General features: G+C 34.9%; 3 protein-coding genes and 1 non-coding gene across 6 annotated transcripts; all 4 read right to left on the bottom strand.

Moving 5' to 3' along the window:
• Positions 1 to 46: 46 nt before the first annotated feature.
• On the bottom strand, positions 47 to 5,122 carry LOC110643268 (peroxisome biogenesis protein 12). Its single transcript, XM_021795602.2, has 10 exons — positions 4,856 to 5,122; positions 4,448 to 4,553; positions 3,337 to 3,485; positions 2,815 to 3,064; positions 2,281 to 2,390; positions 1,657 to 1,731; positions 1,469 to 1,555; positions 909 to 995; positions 450 to 587; positions 47 to 368 (listed from the first exon to the last, which is right to left on the bottom strand). Exons 1-10 carry the CDS (start codon positions 4,961 to 4,963, stop codon positions 297 to 299), a joined length of 1,182 nt encoding a protein of 393 aa, XP_021651294.2. The 5' UTR covers positions 4,964 to 5,122; the 3' UTR covers positions 47 to 296.
• Positions 5,123 to 5,677: 555 nt separating this feature from the next.
• Positions 5,678 to 11,740, bottom strand: LOC110643247 (protein PHR1-LIKE 1). Of its 2 annotated transcripts, none has more exons than XM_021795564.2 (8): positions 11,549 to 11,740; positions 9,633 to 10,224; positions 9,112 to 9,298; positions 8,945 to 9,021; positions 8,799 to 8,838; positions 8,474 to 8,531; positions 6,968 to 7,037; positions 5,678 to 6,366 (listed from the first exon to the last, which is right to left on the bottom strand). In XM_021795564.2, the coding sequence occupies exons 2-8, from the start codon at positions 10,194 to 10,196 to the stop codon at positions 6,007 to 6,009; spliced, it is 1,356 nt and encodes a 451-aa protein (XP_021651256.2). In that variant the 5' UTR covers positions 10,197 to 10,224; positions 11,549 to 11,740; the 3' UTR covers positions 5,678 to 6,006. The 2 variants fall into 2 exon arrangements, with proteins under 2 accessions (XP_021651256.2, XP_021651257.2); XM_021795565.2 differs by lacking the exon at positions 11,549 to 11,740 and adding an exon at positions 10,925 to 11,523.
• A 1,069-nt stretch (positions 11,741 to 12,809) lies between these two features.
• TRNAA-UGC (transfer RNA alanine (anticodon UGC)) lies at positions 12,810 to 12,882 on the bottom strand. Its single transcript has one exon. It is a non-coding gene; the product is annotated as a tRNA-Ala (tRNA).
• Positions 12,883 to 14,965: 2,083 nt separating this feature from the next.
• On the bottom strand, positions 14,966 to 22,543 carry LOC110643238 (probable disease resistance protein At4g27220). Of its 2 annotated transcripts, none has more exons than XM_021795539.2 (5): positions 18,550 to 22,541; positions 17,669 to 18,169; positions 16,774 to 17,565; positions 15,658 to 16,323; positions 14,966 to 15,217 (listed from the first exon to the last, which is right to left on the bottom strand). In XM_021795539.2, exons 1-5 carry the CDS (start codon positions 21,433 to 21,435, stop codon positions 15,215 to 15,217), a joined length of 4,848 nt encoding a protein of 1,615 aa, XP_021651231.2. In that variant the 5' UTR covers positions 21,436 to 22,541; the 3' UTR covers positions 14,966 to 15,214. The 2 variants fall into 2 exon arrangements, with proteins under 2 accessions (XP_021651231.2, XP_021651232.2); XM_021795540.2 differs by lacking the exon at positions 14,966 to 15,217 and having other exon boundaries at positions 15,707 to 15,845; positions 16,257 to 16,323; positions 18,550 to 22,543.
• Between the last annotated feature and the right edge of the window lie 2,978 nt (positions 22,544 to 25,521).

The following is a 25,521-nucleotide window of genomic DNA, read 5'->3' as shown; positions in this document are numbered from 1 at the left end:
GCTCAGGACTAAGGTACATTTTTTCAAACTTAAAGACATAAAAGAATGCGAGGGAGAAAATTGCGAGGATACAAATTCAAATAAGTGAACATCTACTGTTAGATGGGTACAATTATTGCCCAAGAGGGACTATCGAATCTTGCATGTTACTGTTATTAATATGATTTAGTTCAAATTGTAAGTTCACATAATTTTGACAATCTTGCAATGTCTTCGCCTGTACCTAAGCATCTGTCAGCACAGTGAACTTGATCATTGAATTCTTGTACCAAAAATGCTATACATCAATAAGGACCCTACACATCATGAAAGAGCCTCCTTATTTGGTCAACAGTCGCTGGCATCAATGTGACAGGGCAGCGGTTATACTGTTGCAATAACATAACAAAAAGTGACATAACAATATGCGAGTTTAAATTGGTTTTGGAACAGTCAAATAGAGGCCTTACCTGAGATACGTATTTGAATATGCAAGCATAACAAAAGACAAACCCTGATACTGTAACTACAGAAGGATTTGCGCGCTTCTGTGTGCACAAGGGGCAGATTGTTCTATCAGGTGGCAATGGAATCCCCTCTTTGGCTACCTGTTTACATCACAAAGAAAACATGACATTTTTATACAAACCAGCAACAAACTTCAAACTTCTACTACAAAGCTCAGTAAGAGCTGAATATATTTGATAATGATTATTTTATTCGGTGAAAAAAATCCAAGAAAGGGAGATGTTCCCTTCAATATCTATGGAGAGACATCATCTGACACATATTTTCCACCGGTCAAATGACATGCTTCCAAGAAATCAGTGTAAGAATAAGAAAAAAAAGCCATGGAACATATTAATGTGCATATGTTTGAGAAAGAAGGAGAGATCAGGGATTCCCAGATTAAAATGTTTGATGTTCACCTTTGGAGGTGGAGGAGGTGGTGGTGGTGGATACACAGTTGGAGCTGACATTCTCTCCTCAGCAGATTGGTACCACCATTCCATCATCTTACACAAGACAACATTAGCGTTGGCAAAAAAAAAATGTAAATAGTCAAGGAAAATAACAAATGATTAGGATTATCAAATCATTCCTAATTGCACAAATCATAAATATCTAGTATCCAAATACTTTAAAAAAAAAGTACAGAACACAAGTCTGCCTAGTCCTGAGGTTAGAAATGCTCAAGACAGTGAAGCAACTTTCAGACCAGGATTATGTAACTTTAGGAAGTGAAAGTTTCAGTATAGGTTCAGCAGAACTTGCATAAAGAAGGCAGAATTGTGATTGCGAAGGGAGAAAAAAAAGGAAGAAGAAGAAGAAGAAGAAGAAAAAGAAAGAAGCATGGAATAAGAAATCAATTTCCACGTGGAAAACGATAACTCAATTTTAATTACTAGGGAAAACAGAAGAAAGAAGAAATAAAGCACTTTTGCAGTCAATTATCACTCAACAACGGAGGCACATAAATCATACTCACTTTAAAGAAGAAAACTGCTGCAATTAAGCCAGTTTGTGCATAGTCAAGCACAGTATATGTACACCTCAATAATGCTCCTTGTAAAGCCTGTAGGCACTTACAATGCTGAATCAGTATCCTAAAACGTGATATGACTTGTATAACTGAAAGCCAACTTCAAGTTGTCTAGATAATAAATTACATCATACCTTCAACCATGGAGGGCCACGAAGTCTCTCACGTTCACGATTTCGTATCTTAGAAATTCTAGAAGAAGTATCCATCTACCTTGACATCAAAAGAATTTGCACATATAATTTTCCCAAAAAACAAATGGCAAGGCATGTAAAGGAAAAATAAAAAATTAGTCAACACTATATAAACATATGCCTGAGTTTATCTAATTTCAGAAATTGTCTGGTGCAAATTGTTATTGCCTCTAATTGATTATTAGCATAAAACATTTGCATGTTTGAATTTCCTAGTATCTGAAAATGTTGTCTACTAGAGATATAAACAAGGTTTAGCAAATCTATATTGGTGTTGAAAAGTTGGAAAGGAATGCCCTGAATAATCTAAAAATTAAAATGTTACTAACTTGCTCCTATATGTATGATACCTGTGCATATAATGACTTTATTACCCAGCTCTTATTGTATTCTGTTATCCATGCAAATCACATAGCCAAGGTCTGGTTGAAGGTTTGCATGTAATGCACAAAAGTGGGGAGGGAGTGCAAAAGGGGAGTCTGGGTTAGAAGAAAATGCTAATTGAAAAAGATAAATGCTCTATAAACAAAAATTCCCAGCAGAAATTCTTGTACAATCTAATACCAGTTCTTGCCCAGTTGCTCGACAAACATGAATCCCAAGTGCATGTAATCCTAGAGAATAGAACCCAGTAGCATCAAGCAGATACAAGAGTTGATAAGTGAATGACAATCCTGCATCAGTAAAAATTAATCAGCAAAAATTTGCGAATAAAGAGCAAAACTGAAACTCATGCTGAGAAACAACAGGATTCTCAGTAATGAATTCAAAGAAACATCAAGATTCTCCATAATACACATGTTTCGACTTATGAAATTCATGCTTCTAATGTTATTTTACTTTCTAGTACAAGGAACCCAAAAAAAAACGGAATGCTATTGCTTTATATGCAACTTCCTTGCTTGAGGATTGCTTCACTATAAGAACACATAAATGCATAAACTTCACAATCATCAAGTTATGGCTAAATGAAAGGTCATAAAGTATTTTTGATCTCGTACTTAATTAAAAGCTTCAATTTACATTTTAACTTTAAGAATAAAAAGAAATTATTGTAATTAAGGACACTGAGAACTTGAAGTTGCATCATGCATGTACCTTCACTAGTAGCATGCAACCATGGGTAGCAAGCAAATACAATCTTCTGAAGTCTCTTTGTCAAACGTGATCTAACCGTTGCTTCTGCATCCATAGTTCCTCTGGAAACAAGAGAACCCTCTCTTCTATCAAAATAATCAGCATCCCCAAATGTTTCATCACCATCCCCCCATAGACTAGCTTGAAGTCTGGCTTCCCTTTCTTTATTATATATTGAATGCAGTTTTGACTTAAAATAAGGCAGCACAACCTAATCAAGTATATCAAATTCACAAGTCAAGTCATCACCCTTAACATTCATCTAGCCATCACATTATGGAAACACAGTTGACTTAGCATAAAAAATGGTTTGAAAATGTTTTCACAATTTAGATGTCATAACATTTTGTAACAAGTTATTACTACACTTGTTCTCAGCTACATTTGTAAATCTTAATTATAGTATTTCTATGAAACCTGATACAACTTATCAGAGAAATCAATGAAAAAAGTATAATTAATAAAATAAGCAGAGCACAGTACCAGAAATACAACTGAAATGACTCTTTGGCGCTTTTCTAACCCAGAAAGCTCAATTCCATCCCTTGAGTTCAAAGAAGCATCATTTTTCTTTGCTCTTATCTTCACTGCTCTTCTTCGCAATCCATATAGAGATTCAGAAAAAGAAGCATCTGAATAGGAATTATATAAACAAAAGAATGAGCCTGAAGCAAAGAGCATGAAGCCAATCTTCCAATTAATGGGATCCAAATGGAATGCCCAAATTTAGAGAGTCAAAATGCAATGTGAAAGACCATGCAACTTGAGAAAATGCAGTTTAGGCCCTGTAATTAAATATAACAATGCATGCAAAAGAGGGAATGGAATTCATTTCAAACTCCATCCTTTCAAATAAAAGCTTTTTACTCATAAAATTACATTTCTGAATTTATGATTTCCCATGAATCTACTCCACAGCTGCTTATCACAGTTGGAGTGGACCACCCATCAAACCCCTCCCCAGTATTCATACATACCATTCTCTTCCAAGGACTATGTCTTCATAAAATAAATAACTGCTATGGTTGAAAAAGCAAAGCATTGTTCATTATAATTCAGGTTTAAGCTAGTCCCCTATCTAGTCCCATTTTACCAAATGATGATCGAATAATCCATCCCTCAGTATAACAAGTCATATAAAGATTTTCTAATCCTTGCTTTTGATGCCTACTTATAGAAGCCACTAACTTCAAGCCATTCAGAGACTCAGCAATCAACCACAGCTGTCTGCATGACAAAATAGTTTGCCATCACAGAGCACAAACAATTCACAAAGAGGATGAACTGTTTTGTTCTTAATTTGCAATAATATGCAAAATTACCTATTTGGTAATTCAAATCATCATCTGTGTGCAAGGATTCAACAAATCGATGTACAACTAACACGAGCACGAGGATATAAACCAAAAGCACTAAACTTTCAATTAAGAGTGCACATAATTGCTAACGCATACTTTTGTACGAAATATCAAGATTTTTAAGTTACGAACCCAAAATAATGCTAGCATACACTTCATTGATTATGGAAGCAAATAATCACAGCAAGAGAAGTAAATAATTTAAAAATAATAATAATAATAAGGAAGAAGGAAACCTGTTGTTCGTAAGCTGTGTGTCTCAAGAACCAGCATAAGCAAAGCAAAGAATTCATCTTCAAAGTCTAACACCTTATGAAGGAGTGGTCTTCTCAATGCCAATACCTTTAAAATTACAAGTAACAGCAATACTTAATCATGTGCAATACAAAAAGAAAGTGAAAACAAATCGATCGTTACAAACATTGAAGCCAGGCACTTGAACAAGTTATTAATTAAGAAAGTGAACTTAGATAAACCTCAAATTAAGAAAAAATAATAATAATAATAAGTTAGCGAATTTCACAGAAATGTGATGATTGAGATAAACCCACATGAAAAAACTCAGAGATATCAAATACCCATCACATGTAAGCTGGAAAAAGTTTGGGGAGACAGATAAAGTTCAAAAAGTATGTATATCTTACGCCAATAGAGTAAGTGAGAGCAGCACGGAGACTGGCGGGAAGTTGCTGGGCGGCGGCCATCTCGAAGAAAGTAGGACGCGTCCCTTGTCCTCCTACTTGAAACAACATTTTCTTCTTCTTATTCTTCAAGAAAATTCAAGAAAGAAGCACATAAGTAGACTGCCGATTCTAGTTTCGGAGGACTGGGGTTTCGAGGTTTGATCTTCTTTAGCTTAGGAGCCCTTTATCTTGCAATTCTGTTCAATCTTTTTGGTTGTGAATACAATATTTTATTATCTCTATAATTTAAATTTATTTATTAAATTTTATTTTAATATAAGTAGAATTAAAAAATTTTATTTCCAATTAAAATTACGTTAGGAGATTGAGCGATTTGGTTTAATCGCTTACCGATAAAACGACTGGCCGTTTTCTTAAGAATTGACCAGTAGCTCGCCTTCGATACAAAGTCCTTTCAATCTTTTTCCACCAAGGTCAGGTGGGTTCATGTTTCGTTGTATCAGTGGCCGACCTGAAATGTAACGTACAAGAGAGATGAACACAAGTACAGAGGCTTGTCCCAGCAAGGACCAAGCGTAATTAGCTAGTTTGTGACAAATTTTGCTTTCAATTTACAATTAGCAAACATTAAGCGCAGGCATTTTCATCAAGCGCAGCTCGGTTACAACTTGCAACAATGTATCCTCCACAACCGTTCTTCATACTAAGTTCCAACTGTGCGTTGCCATTACAGTGAAATCCAATTTTGAAATGCTTCAAAAAGGTCACGAAAATGAAAGATCTTTTAGCTCAATTCTATCTGAAATTCCTCAACACATTCGATAGAGAAAGTTGAAGAAATTCATTATTCAATTGGAAATTACAAAATTCTCTAAAAGTCTAACAATGCACAATTATATACAAACTCCACCTTCTAGCAACAGTTCCTAATGCAAATTCAACCCTAGAATGGAAAGGTCACAAGTTAGTAAATTTATTTTGGATCTTTTGATTCTTAGCTTTATGGAAAATAAAGGCAAGAATTTAAGTTCCAAAATTTCCCTGCTTCCACAACTATTATGCCTCTCATCACAAGCAGAACCTAAAACATCATATCCAGGAGCAGCAATACATGACTTGTATAAAATGTTCAATCAAATGCAGGACGTTGATTATATTGCTGTTTCATCTGCTCTTGGCCGCTTTGCTGATGCTGGACTAGATTCATTGTCTTTTGAGTTAAGATCCTCGCCAGTTCTGTTTTCCAGTGCCTTATGCTTTCTGCTTACACTTTGGGAACTTTCTTCCAGTGCTACACCACCATCGTTTCTGTCAAACACATTATTGGCATGATCCAGCTCTGAGACTTCCAATTTATTATTACCAGATACGTTTGACTCAGGGAGGGAGGAATCATCCAAGGAGGAGGAAGAAGCTTTGGACTTGTCATCCTCCATCTTTTTTTGTTTCTCAAACATCATTTGAAGATACCTCCCCTGTTCCTCGATTCTCAACTGTAAATTTCTCTGAATCTGTTGCGGAAAAATAACATCAATATCACTACGTATCAAAAAACTGAAATTGTGGAAACCATGCATGCATATGTTGCATTTGCACATATATTTAGATATCCTGGAAAAAAAGGGCCCATACCGCCGTTTACCATTAAGCTCCTCTCAAACCTGGTAATGAGAAGCTAAATTTGTAATAGTGATCTTCACTCCATAAAATCTTGATTACAATATGTTAACCAGTTTTTTGGCAGAATATGATATCAGTTGAGAAAAATGTAGAAAATGCACCATGAAAGCATATGGAAGAATTAGCTGTCATCATGGGTAAGGGAAGCATGTTAAGAACCACAACAAATGTAAGTTTTCATTGAAGAGCCCTAGAAAAACAGCAAATGGAATAATTGAATCACAGGCTAAATTGATGAATTCCGGTTTTCAAAAAGCAAGGAATCCATGCCAAAATGTTAAACATATGATGAAGAAGAAGAAACTGTTGTGTGCTGTGCTGTGCTGTGTTGTGTTGTGTTGTGCTAAATATAGCCTCAACTAAACTTACGTAAAAGTTAAGATAACTCCAAACTGCAAGACAGAAATTAAAGTTCAACTATCAATAGCATACCTCAAGCTGTTCATGGAGTTGCTTTTGAACCTCCATCTGCAGTCGCAATGCTTCAGTGATCCCCATGCTCCTGTTTTTCAACCAAAGTTCAGCCAAAAGTCAGCTCAATGTTACATTGGTTTGCCATATAGAATACAAAAAGAATTTCTAGAGTAGCTATTATGACATAATGAGTCTAAACAAATAAGCCCCATGGTAACCAAAGTTCAGCATAAAATCAACCCCGTGGTCCAATGGTATACCAAATTAAAAAATATATATATATATATGAACATAAGGAGAGTAAACACTTAAGCCCCATGCATCATTCTCAAACAAATACAAGCAAAAATCAATTTGGAAACTACTGACTCGAGAAGAAACTGATTATGAGAGATAATCAAGAAAAAAAATCCAGGAAAAGGATATAAAGAAACAGAAAATGATATCACTAAGAGAGAATGCAGCATGCTCCGGAAGAATGAAGGAATTAATTTGAATGAGCAAATGGAATTCATTTCAGGGAGAAAAGGTAAGCATTCAGATTTTCTTTGCTCATGTCTAATACAGAATTAAGTATTTTCTTAGCTCATATCTAAAACAGAATTAAGTATATGGTTTAGACTAACACCCTGGGTTAGGATGATTGGAAGGAAAGAAACAGGAGGAACTGGTACTGCACTCTTGGTTTAGGTAGACGTGCACAAGAGGAAGAAAGCTATCAACTTTACTTCTCCTTGTTGACCGAAACTAATCCATTCAAAAGTTCACAGATAGGGGTGAAGGGGCCAGAAAGAAGGTTTTTAGTGTTTACCCAATGTGCCACAGATAAACCTATGACCCATTTTCATAAGTTTCTCTATAACCAAAATGACTAGATATATCATTATTCTGCACATCATCCTATTCAAATAACAGTTGGCAGGCCTCCATACTAAACTGGGCTACCCATCACCAAAATGGCCTAAGCCATTTTGGTTTGGTTTGCCAACACTTATATGCCCTTTAATTTTCTTCTACACTGTCGATGTGGGACTTGTTCTCACAAGCAATATATTCCAACACATCAAAAAAAAAAAAAAGGAAAACAAAAAATCCTTCTTGCCAAACTCCTTCAATCCCTTATGCCCATCCTCAATCTCTTCCCTCCAACCATACAAATAGTAGAAAAAGGTACTTATGCTTATCTTTGATTTGTTTTTCATCACCATAGATTGCATAGAATGTAATGAAACCAAACCTATTGATGATAATACCAATTGTTCATCTCCTCCTAGAGCAAGTGTCACACAAGCACATGTAAATTTGAGCAGTTACACTTGAAAGAGAAATGTTACGAACCAAAAAAAAATTGTTATGTGAAAGGACTTTGAATCATCACAAATTTAATAACTACAGGTATAAATTGGAGGCATATAGCTGAACTTCCAGTACCACATTTTTCTGGAGTAAAACATCAGTAAACTCTTTAACTAAAAAAAGGGGATGGTTACATTGTGAAACTCTTAGTGGAGGGAACAAACTTACGTTTTCAAGTCTAGAGATTTCATTTCCTCAATGGGACTCGACTTTTTCTCTGAAGTTCCTGAAAAATGGAAAGAACCAACAAAATTCAAACAATTGCACTATCACAATAAAACTGATATAGGTAGACCTACAGAAGAAGAAGAGAAGAGAGAAATCCCATGAAAATTAATGCATCACCTTCTTCTATAAAATACCATAAAATAAAATATGGTAAGCAAATATAGCCAAGAAATGCTAATATGACTAACTTTCAGTCAAAGCATGTATATCAAGAGGCCAGTAAGTTTCACATGAGAAAGAAAATAAAGGAGCTAGTTAGAATTACCTTCAGATGACTCTGGTTTATATCTGGCTGTTCTGTACTTCTGAAATTTAAAAAATACAATACGTAAATCAATAACACTTACAACTAGCTTCTGAAAGGAAACAAAATAGATTGTCAAGTGTTTAAGATGAAACAAAATTAAATACCTGCAGGTGGCTTTTAACATGGTAGATGGTCAAGCCTTCGACATTCATAAGCTTTAAAACACCCTTTGGTGTTGCTCCTGTAATTTAAAACTCTTAGTCAACAGACAAAAAATTTCCCAGGCCCTAAGATTTGTTAATAGTATACTATAACAAGGAGAACCACGCACGTTCACTTCCACCAAGCTTATTGACAGCTTCCACAAAAGCCTCATGAAGTTCTGGTGTCCAGCGCATTCGGGGTTTTGTTAAGGGTGCAATACAAGTTGGGTTAGCAGGATATGGTTCTCCATCACATACATGTTGAGGCTGATGAATTTGGGGTTGCACTGAGATTTCAGAAGATGATTTCAGCACCTGGTACACCATTTGCAATTTTAAAGAAAGCAAGTAACAAGAAAATGAAATGAAAAAAAATAAAATAAAGGGATGTTTGGCCGCTTGAAGAGCTGGTTCATTTAGTTATCAACCAATACCGAAATGTGAAATGAAATTATCTTAAACTAATCCAAGAAATTAGCTCAGTTCGTTGTCAAACAAAATTAGCCAAAACAGAAAAAGCTAACAGTAGCCTTACTATTCACAGCTGAGTAGTTTTGATTAGAGATTGATGGTATGAGATGTAAGCTCCATATGCAACATTAAATTTAGCATGTACATACACTAAAACAACATTACAAAGGGGACTAACCTTTTGTTCCATATCTGTGGCGTTAGCGTCATTAAGAAGTTCACTCCAATTTGGTTCCAGATCATCATCAACAGAGATCAACTGATCTGCCCACTCCTGCCAATCTGTTCTCTTAGAAAGATCCTCAGATGCAACGACACCAATATTACTTTCCACTTGACCATTTTGGATGCTGACACTTGCAGGAAAATCAAGCAAGTCATGAAATGGATCTATAGACCAGGGCATATCCTTATTTTCTTCAGAGTGGCTAATCAGTGCTGTGGATTTCACTTCAGAATGGGAAGAATAGGTTGGTGCCACTAGCAAAGTTCCCCTGTCCCTTGATGACTGAATGAATGGAGAAATTTGAGGTGAAACTGAAGAGCTGTTTAATTCGTTGGGAAATCTCAAAGATGAAGAAAACATGTGTCCAGCGGTCCCAGTAATTGGACCCAATGGAGATGCCTGTTGAGGCAATGGGTTTCTTATCATCTCCCTTTCTGAAGTAACCTGGAAAGAATCAGGTAATTTAGGGTACTTGTCTTCAAGAGGGGTAGGAAGAACTGGCAAAGATGAAGACATGGCTAGTTAGTAGCTTTGCCCCTGATCCCTGGGTATATAAAGCACAGAACACATTCATTAGGGATGTATGCAAAGAATCAAAAACAGTGTCAACACAACAACCACATGCTGCAAACTTACTCCATGTTAACAACTCAAATGTAACAATAGACAACAGACTCAGGTTTTTGATGCATCTATTGCATTTGTAGAAGACCACTACCAGTCAAAATGGAATTTAAGAAAATTACAAAATCCAAAATGGTGAAAATGATTAATCTCAAAGAAGCTGTTAAAATTGCTTGTAACACTTGAAAATTAACAAGCCTGATTTATTGCCACAGCTGATATCCACTATCAGATAAGATATGGAGAAGCAAATTCGCTAAGAATGGCCCACATATTGAGTACCCCAAGTAGACAAAATTAAAAATGAGACATTCAGGTATCACGTCTCAACAGTTTAGTGCATTCAGCAAGTGATATAAGCAATATGAAATATCATAAGCGCAGGAAAAAAATTTTGAAAGAATGAGAATTTTGTATCATATATACGTTTGAGAATAATTTGAGGGAAGGCTGGAAATGACTAATATTGTCACTGCAACAGGAATTAATATACCAGTTTTGAGCTGAAATACAACTTATAAAAGAAAGGAACCACAAAACAAGAATGATGGAGAGCCATATTGCATAAAACTAAAACTAAAACTCTGTCATGCCAAATCAATAAGAATACAGAATCATACCCAAGCAGTTCTATTCTCACATAACTCCACAACACCCATTCAACTATCTGGTGATTTGAAGTGCTCAGAAACAGTCTCAAAAACTAACAAATTTATGCCAAGTAAGCCCAAATTTGAGCTTGCAAGATCACAATTAGAAACTCAAATCTTTTCTCTTTTTTTTTTTAAATTGATATTAAAGACAAACGAGGTGAAAAATTGAATAAAAAACCATCCAAAAATCCACTTCTCAACAAAACAACCGTGCTTAACACATCAAAACACAATTTTAGCACCCACCAACCCAGGCCAACTCAAAGCATCAAATTCTCACTCAATAAATAAATAAATAATACATGAAAAGAAAATTAATCCACAAGATAAAACCCCTCTAGTCCTTGAAGAAAACAGCCAAAGCAACTCTACAACACAAGACAGAGAAAACAGCTTATTCTCTGTCAGCAAACAAAAAATCACAAAAGAACACACTCAAATTCACGACAGGAAACTAAAAAATGAGAGGACGGAAAATGGATATCCCAGGCTAGAAAGCAAAACGGCTTATAAAAATCAAAATTACGAAAAATACATAAACTTGAAAATCTGAAACTCAGAATCTCAAAAATGGGTCGGGGAAAATCTTACCAAAAGTTTCGAAAATCGAGATGTGAGTATCTAAAAGGTGGTGACTGGATAAGTACCTAATGTTTTGGAGGCTATAACGCAAGCAAAGGAAGAATATCGACACACGATATGGCCTTGTCTTCTCGAATTCAGCTACTCATCCAATCCCCAAAGCCCAAAGAAAGAGAATACGTATTTGGCTTTCTGTCTCACTATCACAATGCCTTTGTACTTGACAATTATGTAAGATTAATCATTAACCGTTGATACGGTTTAGGTCTAACGAGATGGGACTTTTTGGTCATATAATTTGACGGTGGTGATTGCTGTAGGAAGTGAACAAACTATGGTGTTGATGTGGGTGATTGTGAAAGGGCTGCCATGAGAAAGTGGGGCCCAATGAAATTGGTGGGATTTTCTTTTGGGACTCTGCAATTTCCCAATTCCACTTGGCCATTGCTTTTTAAGATTTATCTGAAACTTGGTCAAATTTGTTGTTTTTTAACTTCTTCAACCAGATTAGCTGAATGCTGGATTTGCTTCAGCTTCTTGGAAATGATTGTATTATTATTTTAGATTAGATTGCCAATCATTTTAAAGGGTATAAGGATTAGCATTCCTTTCACTTCCATGCCAACCTAAATTAATTCACAAGCTTTTCATTTATAATCCAAAGAAACATAAGGGGAGGACTTCTATATTATATTTTTATATTAAAAAAATTTATATACATAAATATAATTTAAATATAAACTACTCAAGTTTCCATATTCTCATTTTATTAATCATAGTCAAATTCTAGAATTAGTATATTTAAGAATAAGGACTGATTTAATTGATAAAATTTAATCACTATTGAGAGATGATATATAAACTTTACTGTGTTGGTGATATGTGCTAAGTACAATACCAAAATGATATAATAAACTAAAGTTTATTAGTGAGTGTAGAGTCTAATATTTTAAGTCCAAGTGGAAAGTTTAGTTTCTCTCCATTCTTTGCATGTGGCTATATGCTGCTACAGTCATAGCAGCAGCAGGTACACAGCCAGGGACAAGGCTGGGCCTAATGAAGAATTAATTTGCTGCCTTGAAAACTCAGTTTACCATTGAGAATCCGCAGCAGATTCTGCATCTGTTGAAAGTTCATAAGAAGGGAATTGGATAATTTCCTAAGATGTTGACAAAATAGAAAGTTCAAAACATTGGAATTGGATAATTTCCTGGATGAGTGTCTGCTGCTTAAGGGTGTTGACAAAAAAAGAATTGGAAAATGAAGAAAATGGAGATGCAGGGGATCGAACCCTGTGCCTCTCGCATGCAAAGCGAGCGCTCTACCATTTGAGCTACATCCCCACATGAAAGCTGTATGTTATTTGTAGATATTACCCTTAATTCTAAATTAATTGGATCACTTATGTAAATCCTTTTTCACTGTTTAACTTTAAAATGGGAACAATTTCCTTTACTTTTTTTTTCTAGAAGAATATGAATCTAAGGAATTCATGTTCTTTTATGCACTTTTATGGATGCTTATCTTTGTATAAAGAAGAAGAGGAACATATCCAATTTGTTAATTTCACAAATTTGAAGGAATAAGTTGAAACACAAGGTAACTTTTGCACAATTTTATGGTGGAGACAAAAGTTTAGGCGAGGGCTAGGTCATACCATCAATTTTTTAGAGGGATTATTGTTGAATTTACATATTACCCACTAAATTTACAGATTACCCACTAAAAGAGACAGTTGATAAGACTAAAATTCTTAACTTAATAAGAATGTTGAATGAGTCTTACTAACTGAACCAATTATAATGAGTAAAAAAGATCGTTGATATTTGATGAGAATAAAAGTGGGATTTATACTTTCTTCTAAAATATGTTAAAAGATGATAAATTTCAATAATCGTCCTTAAACTTTAAGAGTTGTAACAGAATCGTCCCTAAACTTAAAAATGAAATATAAAAATCCTTGAACTTTGAAATTTTACACAGTAAAATCTTTTCAACTCTCAATAACTAGTTTATAAATAATATTTTGATATGAACAATTATGAATAATGATAATATGAATAACTACTATTATTTTTTGAAGGTAAAGTCTCTATAATCAGCTGATACACTTCTAGTATTTCATAGCTAGTTTTATCACTGTCACATAGAGGAGAGAGAATTATCTATGTTACAACTATTTTGCATTGCATAAACTAATTATTGAGGATTAGAAAGATTTTATCATGTAAAATTCTAAAATTTAAGGAGTTTTATGCTACATCTTTAAATTTAGGGACGATTTTATTATAACTCTTAAAGTTCAGTGACAACTCTTGAAATTTACGCTATTTAAAACAGTTCATTTTTTATTTGTAAAAAATTGGAAGGCCACATAAAAATAACTGGTAATTTTGTTATTATTATTTGAATTACTACTAAAAAATATCTAAAAAATGTTGGTTAAAAATTTATAAATTTTAATTTAAATTTAATACAAGTATTTGAGGAAGTAATTGAAAGATAAAGAAGTTGTTGCGTGAGATCCAATAGGTTGACTTTCTAATTATCCACTAATCCAAGCCTTGTTGGAGTTTAATATTCTTTCCAACTTTCTCTATTGTAGGCATCCAAGTAGTAATTCGCTAAGCAACAACTAGGTTCCTTCCATGCAAGTCCTTATAATATCACATTTTTGTATTTGAGTTACGTAGGTGAAATCAGTTTCTATATTTAGCAAAATTAATAAAAAAAAAAAAGAAGAAGAAGTAGACAACCCACATGAAAATTTTGAAATAATAATAATTAACATGCTAATACAGATTGGCAATGATGATAACATCAAAACAATTCAATCTGTTTAACATAAAGAAAAATAAAAAAATTACACATAAGTTTTCCTGCCATTATTTACTCTTTCAACCCCAACCTTAAATAGATCCTAAGTATTTATCTCTATAAAGATTATTTTTTTAAATAAAAATAATTTTTTTTTTATTTAAATATGTGATATTCACGCTCAAATTGAGAGTGATATTCAAGTAAAACTTTTACGACTCTTAATCTTGCAAGTAAAATTTAAATATATTTTTTTAAAGTTAAAAAAGAATTAAAATTTTTTATTTATTAGATTTTTAAATATGAAAATTGATAAAAAAAATGAATTAATTAAACTAAATTTTTATAAAATTTTAGTTTTCAAATACTGCTAAATAAGTAATAGAAAAATAAAAGAAGTTGAGTGGGATCCAATGGGTTGACTTTCTATCCAAATCTCGTTGGAGTTTAACATTCTTTCCAACTTTCTCCATTTTTGGCATCCAACAAGTGATTCGCTAAGCAACAATTAAGTTCCTTCCATGCAAAGTCCTTATAAAACCACATTTTGATTTGAGATCCATGCCTACCAAAAAGAAAACAACACAACCCACATGAAAAAAAAAAAATAATAAAATAACATACTAATATAGATTGCCAGTGATGATAACATCAAAACAATTCAATTGTTTAGCTCACGATTCACATATTTAGCTCATAAAGAAAAATGAAAATTGTAAGTTTTCCTGCCATTATTTCATTCTCACATCACAGCCAACATGCAGAAAACAATGAGCAATGCTTTCCTCCAAAATTATTGTGCTGTTTCAGAAAAAAAGAGAACCTCCTCCAAAATTTGAGATATTTTGCCACTGTGGATTACTGCATATTGAAGATGAAAACAATGATACTTAGAACTAGCTGAGCATAACAAAGAAGAAATGATGTGCAAGGGTGCAAGTATCATTTTTTATGCTATAGAAAGGCCAAGATGGGAGAAAAGAACCTAAACCATGTGATACTCAAATTAATATCTTGTGCTATCTTATACATTTGTCAGCATATCTATCTGTTACTCTATATAGTCCTGGAATGCTGAGTTGCTGACTAAAGAAAAGATTTACATTGCTGGTTTTTATGAGATGATTTTTTATCTGCTTTCAGTTCTTCTTGTGTACTTCACTTAAGCTTGCAAGGATTTGTAAACAATGCATTGTGGGTACCACTTGCAGCATACCAAGTAAATACTAATATTGGCAGTTATTTTGGATGTGTAGCACAAATAATTGAGAAAGAAGGAAACATGTTCAATGAATACATACCATATCAATGGCCAATTGTTGTATGGTGGCATCTAAGTTGCCCTCCCAATGCCATTGATCTTCTTTTACTGATATATAAACTCTCTCTAGCTTTGGTGTATTGAGGACTCCCTTGCAGAAAGTTTGCATTTGAGGGCATTGGCTTACAATTACTTCTTCCAAGGTAGGGAAACTGAAGGACTGACTTCCTGCACAAAAGCTTGTAAGGATTGGCAAATATTGAAGTTTCAAAGACTTGAGTCGAATGAAATCAATCTCAGCATCTGCCTCGTCTATCTTGTCTTCTACAATTCCAGTCATCATTTTGCATTCACTTATACACATTATTGTAAGATGCACCATACTTTTAGCAGTTGAGGGAATTATCAAATTTTCCAATCCATCACAATTTGATATTTCTAGCGAAGTCAAATGTCTGAATGAAACTGAGGCTGCTACTAAAGATTTCATGATGCCACAATATGATATTTCTAAAGTTTCCAGATTTTGAAAAACTATGGTTGGGCAGGAGTTTTCTTTCCACAGATATTTCAGCTCAGACAACTTAGACAGCTTCAGTTTTCTTAACCGTGAGAAAAAGAACTCTGCTAGAGACTCACAATGCCTTGTCTCCATCATGACACAGTTATCCTCCAATCTCAATTCCTCCAAGTTCTGGAATGTATCCTAAAAAACATGCAATGGAAAAAGATCAGAATGGATTTTGATACTTCCAGAAGAAAAACAATATAAGGTAAGTGGCTAGTCATAATGCCAGATTCCTAAATCCCAACAAGCTGGTGTACATGAGAATTTTCGAAACAATAGTTCTAACATAATGCTAAAATATACAGCATATATCAGACTTCCTTAAGATCAATATGCAGCTTGTGTAGATACGAATGCAACCCAGCTGCAAGCTAATTCTCTTGTATATCAAAATGCAGACTATAGGACTCAACTCTGAGTTACTAATTTTTTTTCTTGGATGGTGTTAAGATTCACATCTTCAGAATGCAATTTTGTATATTTAATAAGCTATCCTACATCATATCCCAATTTGTAATTGTGGAATGAGAAGTTATTTCACAGTGTGTGATATATGCTGTTGATTCAACTCATAATACAGGAACATACCTTTTCAACCAAGAATAGAGGGTGTGGATTTGGGATTTCAAATTGGCCTGCCCCTTGCCTTTCTTGGAAGACATGATAATCCATAGCAACCATTTCCACTTTATGACATCCATTCACCTCCATTTTTTTCAGTGATGGCCATTCTGAAATATGCAACCCTGGATAGAAACTCCTGAGTTCTGATAGAGCATGAAGTCGCAAGTAGGTTACCTGAGGAAACACAAACCTTGCTGCAATTTCTACTTCTTCTTTGGCAACAAGTTCATCCACCATGCATGAGTCTATTGCTATTTCCAGTGTTTCTTCCTTGGCAACGATTTCCTGCACTGCACATGAGTCTATCTCCAGCTGCTTGAGTTGAAGAAGATCTCTGGTAACAGAGGCAGGAAAAATACTTTTCAAGTTTGGGCAACTGGAAACACTTACTGAGTGTAGACTTGAATAGATAACAATCCCCACAGGATCCTTACTCCAAATATGTCTAAGTTTTGGGTGATGAGATAAGTATAAGCTTCTTAACCGAGTGGCTGCCACCGCATGTGTTTCTTCAACATTCACATCTTGCACTTCAAATACATTTTCTAGGGAGTCACAATCAATTGCTATCAGTGACTCTAGACTTTTTGATCTTCTAAATGTATTTGATGGGAAAAGTGCATGTAGTTTCCCACAGTGCTTAACTTTCAATGCCTTTAATTTGCAAAAGGAATTTCCATTGACTTGATTGTTCCAAAGCATCTTCACACTATGCATGTGGGAGATTTTCATTACTTCCAAGGCTGGAAGTGAGACCTGTTGAAAGCATTTCATAGAGTTAAATTATGACACTTTTGCTTTAAAGAAAAACGTCATGATAGTAGAGAACAAATAGATGAAAGAAGGGAGAAAAACCTACCTTTTCACTGAAGAAAGGCTGTAAAGTAGTGTGGAGACTCTCCTCCATGTTCATTCCATCTAGTTTGATGCCAACCGTTTTGTCAGCACCTGTAGGGCTGGAAATGAATTCCTTTAATTTTGGGCAACGTTTTATGTACAGTTTGTTCAATGACGGGAACACTACAGAACTTCCCCAGCAGAATCTGGTGACATGTGGAAGACCTTTTAGGCTCAGGAATTCAAGTTGAGGGAATGACAGTGTACCTACCCATGCCTCCCCCGTTGTAATAAATATGTCCTTGATTGCATTGCATTTGTGAATTTCAAGACGTTTGAGTTTAACAAGATTTACTGAAGCAGAGGATGATAACAGATATGTCAAATTATGACAGCCCTTCACACGCAACAATGTTAGATTATGGAAGCTAGATCCAGCAGTACTTCTCAGAGTTTGATCTTGCCATAACGTTTGAGAGCCAATTGCAGAGAGCTTTAACAGCTCCAAGTTGGAGAACACAATCTACATGCACAAATTTATTTTTTGAAACTCTCAAATAAAGGCTTGCCTACTCCAATGCAATTTGAAATCATTTTGCAACAAGTTTAATATATGATGAAATTTAGCAAAAAATGAATATTTTAGTACATTTCACAACATTATATAACAGTGCAGGGAATCATTCCAAGTATCAGAACTAAGTTCAGGTTATTTCCATGTAAGATGCAAACATGATTAATGAAGAATTTTCAGTTCAGTTTTAGTAAATGCATTTCATGTTACAAAGTTATATGGCACATTTTCCTTTCAAATTTTTGTTTCTTTTCCATTCTGTTTACCTAGTGTTTTGTTAAAAGTGAACAGGAAAGATATAATCAACAGGATCTTTATAGCAAGCGTACCTTGTCACTGAAAAGTGGTGTGGAACTATCTAGCTCATTCTCCAAAATTGTTTGTTCAGAACACTGGTCTTTTGCTGGTAGCGTCTTCCTCAATGGAGATATGGAAGCCTCCATCACTTTGGAGCAGAAACTCTTGAGCTCTGGTAGACATTCTAGCTCCAATGAGTGTAAATGCAGAAATTGAATCTCTGCACTTGTTTCCTTTTCGCCGATATCATCCTCTCCTTCCATAGTCACAATTTCGTGCATGACCTTGCAATCAGTTATTTTGATTTCTTGAAGTTCCACAAGGCCTCTAAAAATGGAGAATGAAAATAGGTTCTTCAACCTGTCACAGTTTTCTACCTTCATAATTCTTAACTTGTGGAAAGACATTGTTGTGAGCTGGACATGGCATATCTTCTCTAAGTTAATCAATTTGTGAAGAACCAATGACTCCAGGATAGGGAAAGCAGTGCAAGTATCCCCCTCCATTGAATCAATGAGATATTGAATCTCACTGCTGTTTTGGACATGAAGATGCTTCAACAGCGGAAAACCTTCACTGTCTAATTCGTAAATGACATTCCTTAGCCCCTCCAGTCCATGCAGATATAGATCTTCAGCTCTCTTCAACAGCATGACAGCTCCCTCCTGCTGAATGCTTGTATCAAGCTTGAGCTTCAATGTTTTTGATGTTTCATTCTCACCAGACCAATCCCAAACATCACCAATAAATATTCTGTATCTTTTCAAACTTTCAAAGAGGAGGTCTTTTGGCATAACCTTGGCATCTGGAATGTGTATATCTATATAGACCAAGTGAGGCAATTCCTTCAACTCAGCAATGCTAGCATTGCCTCTTTGAGTGTTGAGTGGATCCTCCCATCCAACAAAGCTATTTGCCATATGTAGCTCCTCTAATTGGAACATGCTTGAGAGGACATTGGGTGGTATGACTTTGAGTTTCGTGCAATTGCTCAAATCCAACGCCTTTAGCCGAGTCAGTTGCTTAAACTCCTTTGGCAACTGTGCAATATCGGATCCAGCAAAGCTAAGAATGACTAATTTCTTCAGTTGTCCAACTATGGCTACATCTACCAGCACACATCGATCAAGACATAAAGTTCGAAGGCTTTCCATAAAACAAAGTGATGAAGGCAGGGAAGGAAAGTGCACTTTTTCCATGTGTAAGACTTTGAGTGCATTCAGCCCCTTGAAAAATTTGTCTGGAATTCTCAAAGAAGGATCATCACATCCCATATAAAAGAACTTAAGCTTAGGACAGTGCAACCGATCAGGTAGCTCTCTAATATCACAATACTGTAGAGAGATTGCAGTACACTTGTTCAATGTATCCTCATCCGGCCATTCCAACAGCTCAACATCATCTCTCACTACAAATACATGATTCTTCCTGGATGCAATTGACGTGGCAACATCGCGAACCACATCATGCATACTAAAACAATCACCGTTGGTACCATCTACCAACAAACATGAAGCCTTCAGATTGCGGACCAATGTATAAATTCTGTCCCTTGCTTCTTCAGTTGTATATACATCTTGAAATAAGCCCAAACCCATGCCATACTTCAACAAATCCTGGATAGAAGCATTATAATTCATCATACCACAAATCAAGAAAGTTGACTTGAGTTCCTCACTTTCTAATTGATGGTAACTCAATTCTAGAGTTGAATATATGACTGCCTGCATTCCCCTCATGTTTCTTGAGTTGGGCCTTTTTAGTTGCCGTGAGGCATTCTTCCATTCAAATGAATTCTTATCACGTAGTGCTCTTGCAACAGTTACAATTGCAACAGGCAGACCTGCACATTCCCTAACTATCTCCACTGCTGTAGATTGCAAGTCAGGATCTTCAACAGAATCGCCTGCCATTTTTCTAAAAAGAACCCAAGCTTCCTCATCGGTTAATACTCCAACAGCAAAAGTTATTTGAGCATCCATTTCAGTGGATAATACATCTAAACTTCTTGAAGCCAGCAATATTTTGCAGCCTTTATGAGCATTTCCATAAGGGATTCCAACTTCCTCCATATCAAGCCTAGCCCAAATATCATCTAGAATCACAAGGATTTTCTTCTTCTTCTTTAACCTCTCACGAAGATGACCTGCTCTTCCAGCTACAGACTCCTCATCAAATCTCAGACCTAGCCTGTCTGCAATTTCTCCTTGAATCTTTTTGACGTCTGGATTCTGAGTAACAGTTGCCATAACCACATCATCAAATAACTTGTCTTCCAAGGCCTGCCTACCAAGTTCTTTAAGTAGTGTGGTCTTCCCCACACCTCCCATTCCATACACCCCGATGATGGTGACAGATTCATTTCTCAATGTGGCCATAATTTTCGTGGAAGTTGACATTCTAGAGTCAAAAGCCTTGTAACCTTCAATAGGTGCAAACCCTTTCCAACGTGGTGTAACAGAGTAGGAAACTCTATCAAATCTACCATCTTCCAAGAGTTCATCAGCAATCTTCACCATTTCCATCGCCTTCCTGCTTAGTTGATAGCGTAACTTGAAATTAGGAAATAACCCACAAAAAACTCTCCGCTGTGCATTTTCTTCAACTTCAAAAAATCTGCTTGCCTCTTCAGTGATCTCATGCACACTCTTCAACCACTTCTGAACATCAGATTCTATTTCTTCCCCATTTCTTCCAGCTTCATCAACCATATGCTTCACCCTCTCTCTTATAAGCATCAATTTATCAATTTCTTTCCTTAGGCACTGAGAGTTGCCCTTGTAGTAGTAGATGTAAGTAATCACACTTGCAATAGGACCAAACAAGTACTCAACAAACATAGGTCCAATGGGAGCAACCAAGTACTCAATCAAGTAGCCCGCAACCACACATGCTACTGAAAGCAGGATGCCAGCCATTTTCTACTTCGTTCTTCGCACTTACTTTTTTCAGGGGTGGGAAAATCAAAGTGAACCAAAATAACAAACTTAAATCAAAATAAGTGTTTTCAGGAATCAAATGGCAAATTGAAAGAGCCTCAAAGGTTTTCAACTCTTTGGAGATCGAAAGGAGACAGCCGAACAAGAGTGAAAAATTAAATGCAGAGAAAAATACTGAATGGTAATACAGAAATAGATTGTTCTAGGATCTGTGTTACAAAACAAAGCCAAATCTAAGCTTAATAACAGAAAAAATAGAACTAAGAAGACTAAATTGAAGGCAAGTTTAAAGGGTTTTTTTTCTTTTTCTTTTCTTTTAGGGTAGGTATGAAGTTTAGAAATCATATGGAAATGTTCTTGGGTGGTTGACTGGTTTAGAAATCATAATCAGAGAAAACAAATGTCTTGGAAAACTGGAATCAAATGGCACTGCTGAGCAAGTGAGTAACAGCAATAATCTGATCAGACAATACTGAAAAAGCAAAAACAAAGGGTACGTTTCAGGATCAAATGGCACTGGTGAGCAAAGATACTTGGCAGATGGCAGCAAAAAATGAAAGGATATTAAACATCAATAGCCAAAGGAAAACGAAACTGCTTATCAAATGACAAGTGAGAAGAAGTTCTCTACAAGGTATCTTTCCCCCAAGCAACCAAAGAAGAAGATTCTGATTCCCCTTTCCCTGGCTAAGCACTGATTAGGAGATAGAAGCTAAAAATGAATGTAAATGAAAAAAAACTGCCAGCTGCAACTGGGTGCTCGTGTGTTATCAAATGAATGGATTACCTAATGCACCACAAAAGACATGCACCAAAAGAAAGAAACAAGCCAAAATGAGGCCACATCTGTATCACAATATGTTTGAAATTAAATGTAAAGAATTTTAAGCTTGAACAAGACCACATCTCTTACATAGATACTCTTTTCCACCTCTATAAGTTGAACTTTTCTTGAAAATAAACAATAGCAAAAATGATAATTTAAACAAGATCCAGACTAAGTATAAGATTGGTTTTGGCTTTATGTTTATTCCGCAGTGTGAACACAAAGATTCAAGCCATGGGATGCTGTGCCTAATTGCTGACCCACTAAACCATTCAAAAGCAGCTATCATGCAAAATAATTTCAGGTTTGATTTATGTAGTTTGTATCCAACTTTGGTCAGCAGAGCTTTGGTCAACTGGGAATAGCTAACTAGACTGACATTTTTTATGCAGCTAAATGATACAATCAAGGTCCATAAATCAAAAGCTTGCTGCGTAGGACAAACAGAATTATAAAATAACTTATAAATTGTTTATGTTTATTATAGTATATAAAATATTTCATTTTAAATTATTACACTTAAAAAATAATAATAAATTCACCAAATTATTAATTCAATGTATTCATTAATTTTCCAAAAAAAATTAACAAAACATATTTCAAAGCACAGTAAAAATAATATTAAATTAAATATTTTTATTGTAAATTGATAATTATAATAAATAATATTCAATTACAATTTATACTAATTTTAAATATTTTTAATTAAAAAATGTAGTGGTGGAAGGTTGTTGAGAGATATGGGCTTGCTTAGGAAGTCATCAACTGCTCTAGTCCCCATATGGCTCCGTCACTGGTTTGCTGCACAAGATATTATATTCATATTTTTATTCATATAAACCTGGTAAAGTGATTTGTTTTTGTTTCTCTGATGGTGCTCGTGCCACATAGTGAGTAGCAATGGGATCATCCCCAAGAATTTAAAAAGGTATGCAGAAAAGAAACCATGTCCGTGATTAGTGATGAGTGATGACCTAACTTTGTGAGTTTTTTAATTTAAATTACAGCACCATGCTATGGGGAAAGTATTGAAGCAAATAAAATACATGATGACGCCATGTCCCCACAGCTAACCTTTCTAGAAATGCTTGAGAGAAGCTTTATTTAGAGTTTGGTAATAGGGATGGCCTAACATAAACCAATATCAATACAGAAATTTATCTTGCAGAATCGGTAATATTCTGCATTTTCTCAGGCCACAGTGCATTGGAGATCACTTTATGCAGAGTCGCATAATCCTCTTCCCATAGTTTAAACTTCCAATTCAATTGAGCAGAATTCCATTTCCTTGTACATTCTTTTTTTTTTTTTTTATGGTATATAAATAGTTCTGACTAATATTCAAATATATATATATATATATATATATATATATATATATAAATTGAAGAGCATTAAAAGTCAATTAAAAATTAAATTTAGTATGTTAATCATAAAAATATTAAAATAACAAAATAATTTTTTTAAAATTATCTTTCAATAGCATTTAAAATTATATTTTTATGAAAATCATTTTTTTTTTAATTTTGAAACTCAATTCCAAACAAAACCCAATCTAGTGGAGACCCATAATTTTATCAAATTTTTGTGGTGGTCCCTAACATTTTTTTAATGGAAGACAAATTTTATTCAAACAAAACAAATAAGTACAAGAGTAACTAAGCATATTCAAAACTCCAAATGTAACAACTCAATTTTTCAAATAAATATATTTTTTTATTATTTTTCTTTCATTGAGCTAATAATTTATTAATATTTTATTCATGAATTTAAATTAATATTTTACAAAGGTAATTTTTATTAAATGGGTATTATTTTTACATGTATTATTATTTTTATCATTATTATTATTTATTTATATGTCTAGTTTTAAACATCCATATTAAATGTTTAATAAAATATTATTTTATATTATTAACAGGTCATTAATTTAATTATTATTATTATTATCATTAAAATTGTTATTATTATCAATTTAAATGTATTAAAGAAAGATTAAGGACCTATGTGAAAAAATAAGAAAAGTTCAGGGATTTCAATAAAATTAAAAGTTAAAAAAAAACCCCACCCCCCTTTCCTCCTCTCCTGCGTCACCCCCTCCCCCTCAGTTTCTCTCTCTCATTTTTTGGCTAGCCGGCCAGCACCAGCGCCGGTGGGACTCCCCCATCGCAGGATGACGTCATGTAGAGGCAGCCACGGCAACAGGCGGCAGGGAGGAAGAGAGAGAGAGAGAAGAAAGGGAAGAAAAAGAAGAGAGAGAGAGAAATTCAGGTCGTTTTTCGGTCGATTCCGGCCACCAACACCGATGATCCAAGCTGCCATCAACTCCTCACAAACTCAGCTCTATTTTTCGACTAACCATGCCCGGAATGATGAAGTTTCAGTCAAGAAACGAAGAGAGAGAAAGAGGAGAGAGAAAGTGACGGTAGTGGACTTTTCAGCCATTTTTCCTGCGATCCAACCGTCAGATCAAAAATCCGAAACTACCAATGGGCTCAGGACGGCGAAATCTTCAAGATAGGACCGGTCCCGCTCCGATTGGACACCGTTTAAAAAAGACAATAATCGAACGGTCCAAATCGCTTGGTTAGATTTTCGAACTTTTTCAATTCTCAAAATTAAAAAATAATTTTATGATAATTATTAATAAAATTTGGACTTAATTTAGGTCAAATCGGATTGAGGATAGCTCACCGGCGCCGGAACCACATTTTTAGTCAGATCCGACTGCCTAGTGGTCTGTCTCAGAACGTGAACGATATTACAGTCAATCCTAGCATTTTCATATGTTCCGGACACGTTTCAGGTGTCAAATTTGGCATAGGTAAACCCGAACTCTACGTTGGTCAAAATTTGCCTTATACTGGGTTAGAATAAAATTCATAAAATATTCATGAGTGATTAGAAAATTATAATTCCTTTTGCGTTAGCTCTATAATATTGCTAAGGACCGCAAAACAAAATTTTAAAATTTTTAGAGCTCACTTGGGTAGTTTTTGCAAAAGGGTTAGTTATAGGGGCTAAATTATAATTTTCCAATTATAGTTGTTGACTATTTGGATTGGCCCGGGAGGGGCCATGTGATGTGATTGAGTTGTGATTATGTGAGTTGTAGATAGAGAAGTGTATTTTGAATCATTTTGCAGGTTGGGTAAGTCCTAGGTATAGGGAAGACTCTGCCGAATTTTCGGCATGATTTAGGGCGTCTTTGGTTCTTTTTAAGCTTGTGTTGAGTCAAA

The sequence above is a fragment of the Hevea brasiliensis genome, chromosome 5 (assembly GCF_030052815.1).
Source record: "Hevea brasiliensis isolate MT/VB/25A 57/8 chromosome 5, ASM3005281v1, whole genome shotgun sequence".
NCBI lineage: Eukaryota > Viridiplantae > Streptophyta > Magnoliopsida > Malpighiales > Euphorbiaceae > Hevea > Hevea brasiliensis.
The sequence above is the reverse complement of the archived record's forward strand: the minus strand, read 5'-3'. Positions and strand labels throughout refer to the sequence as shown.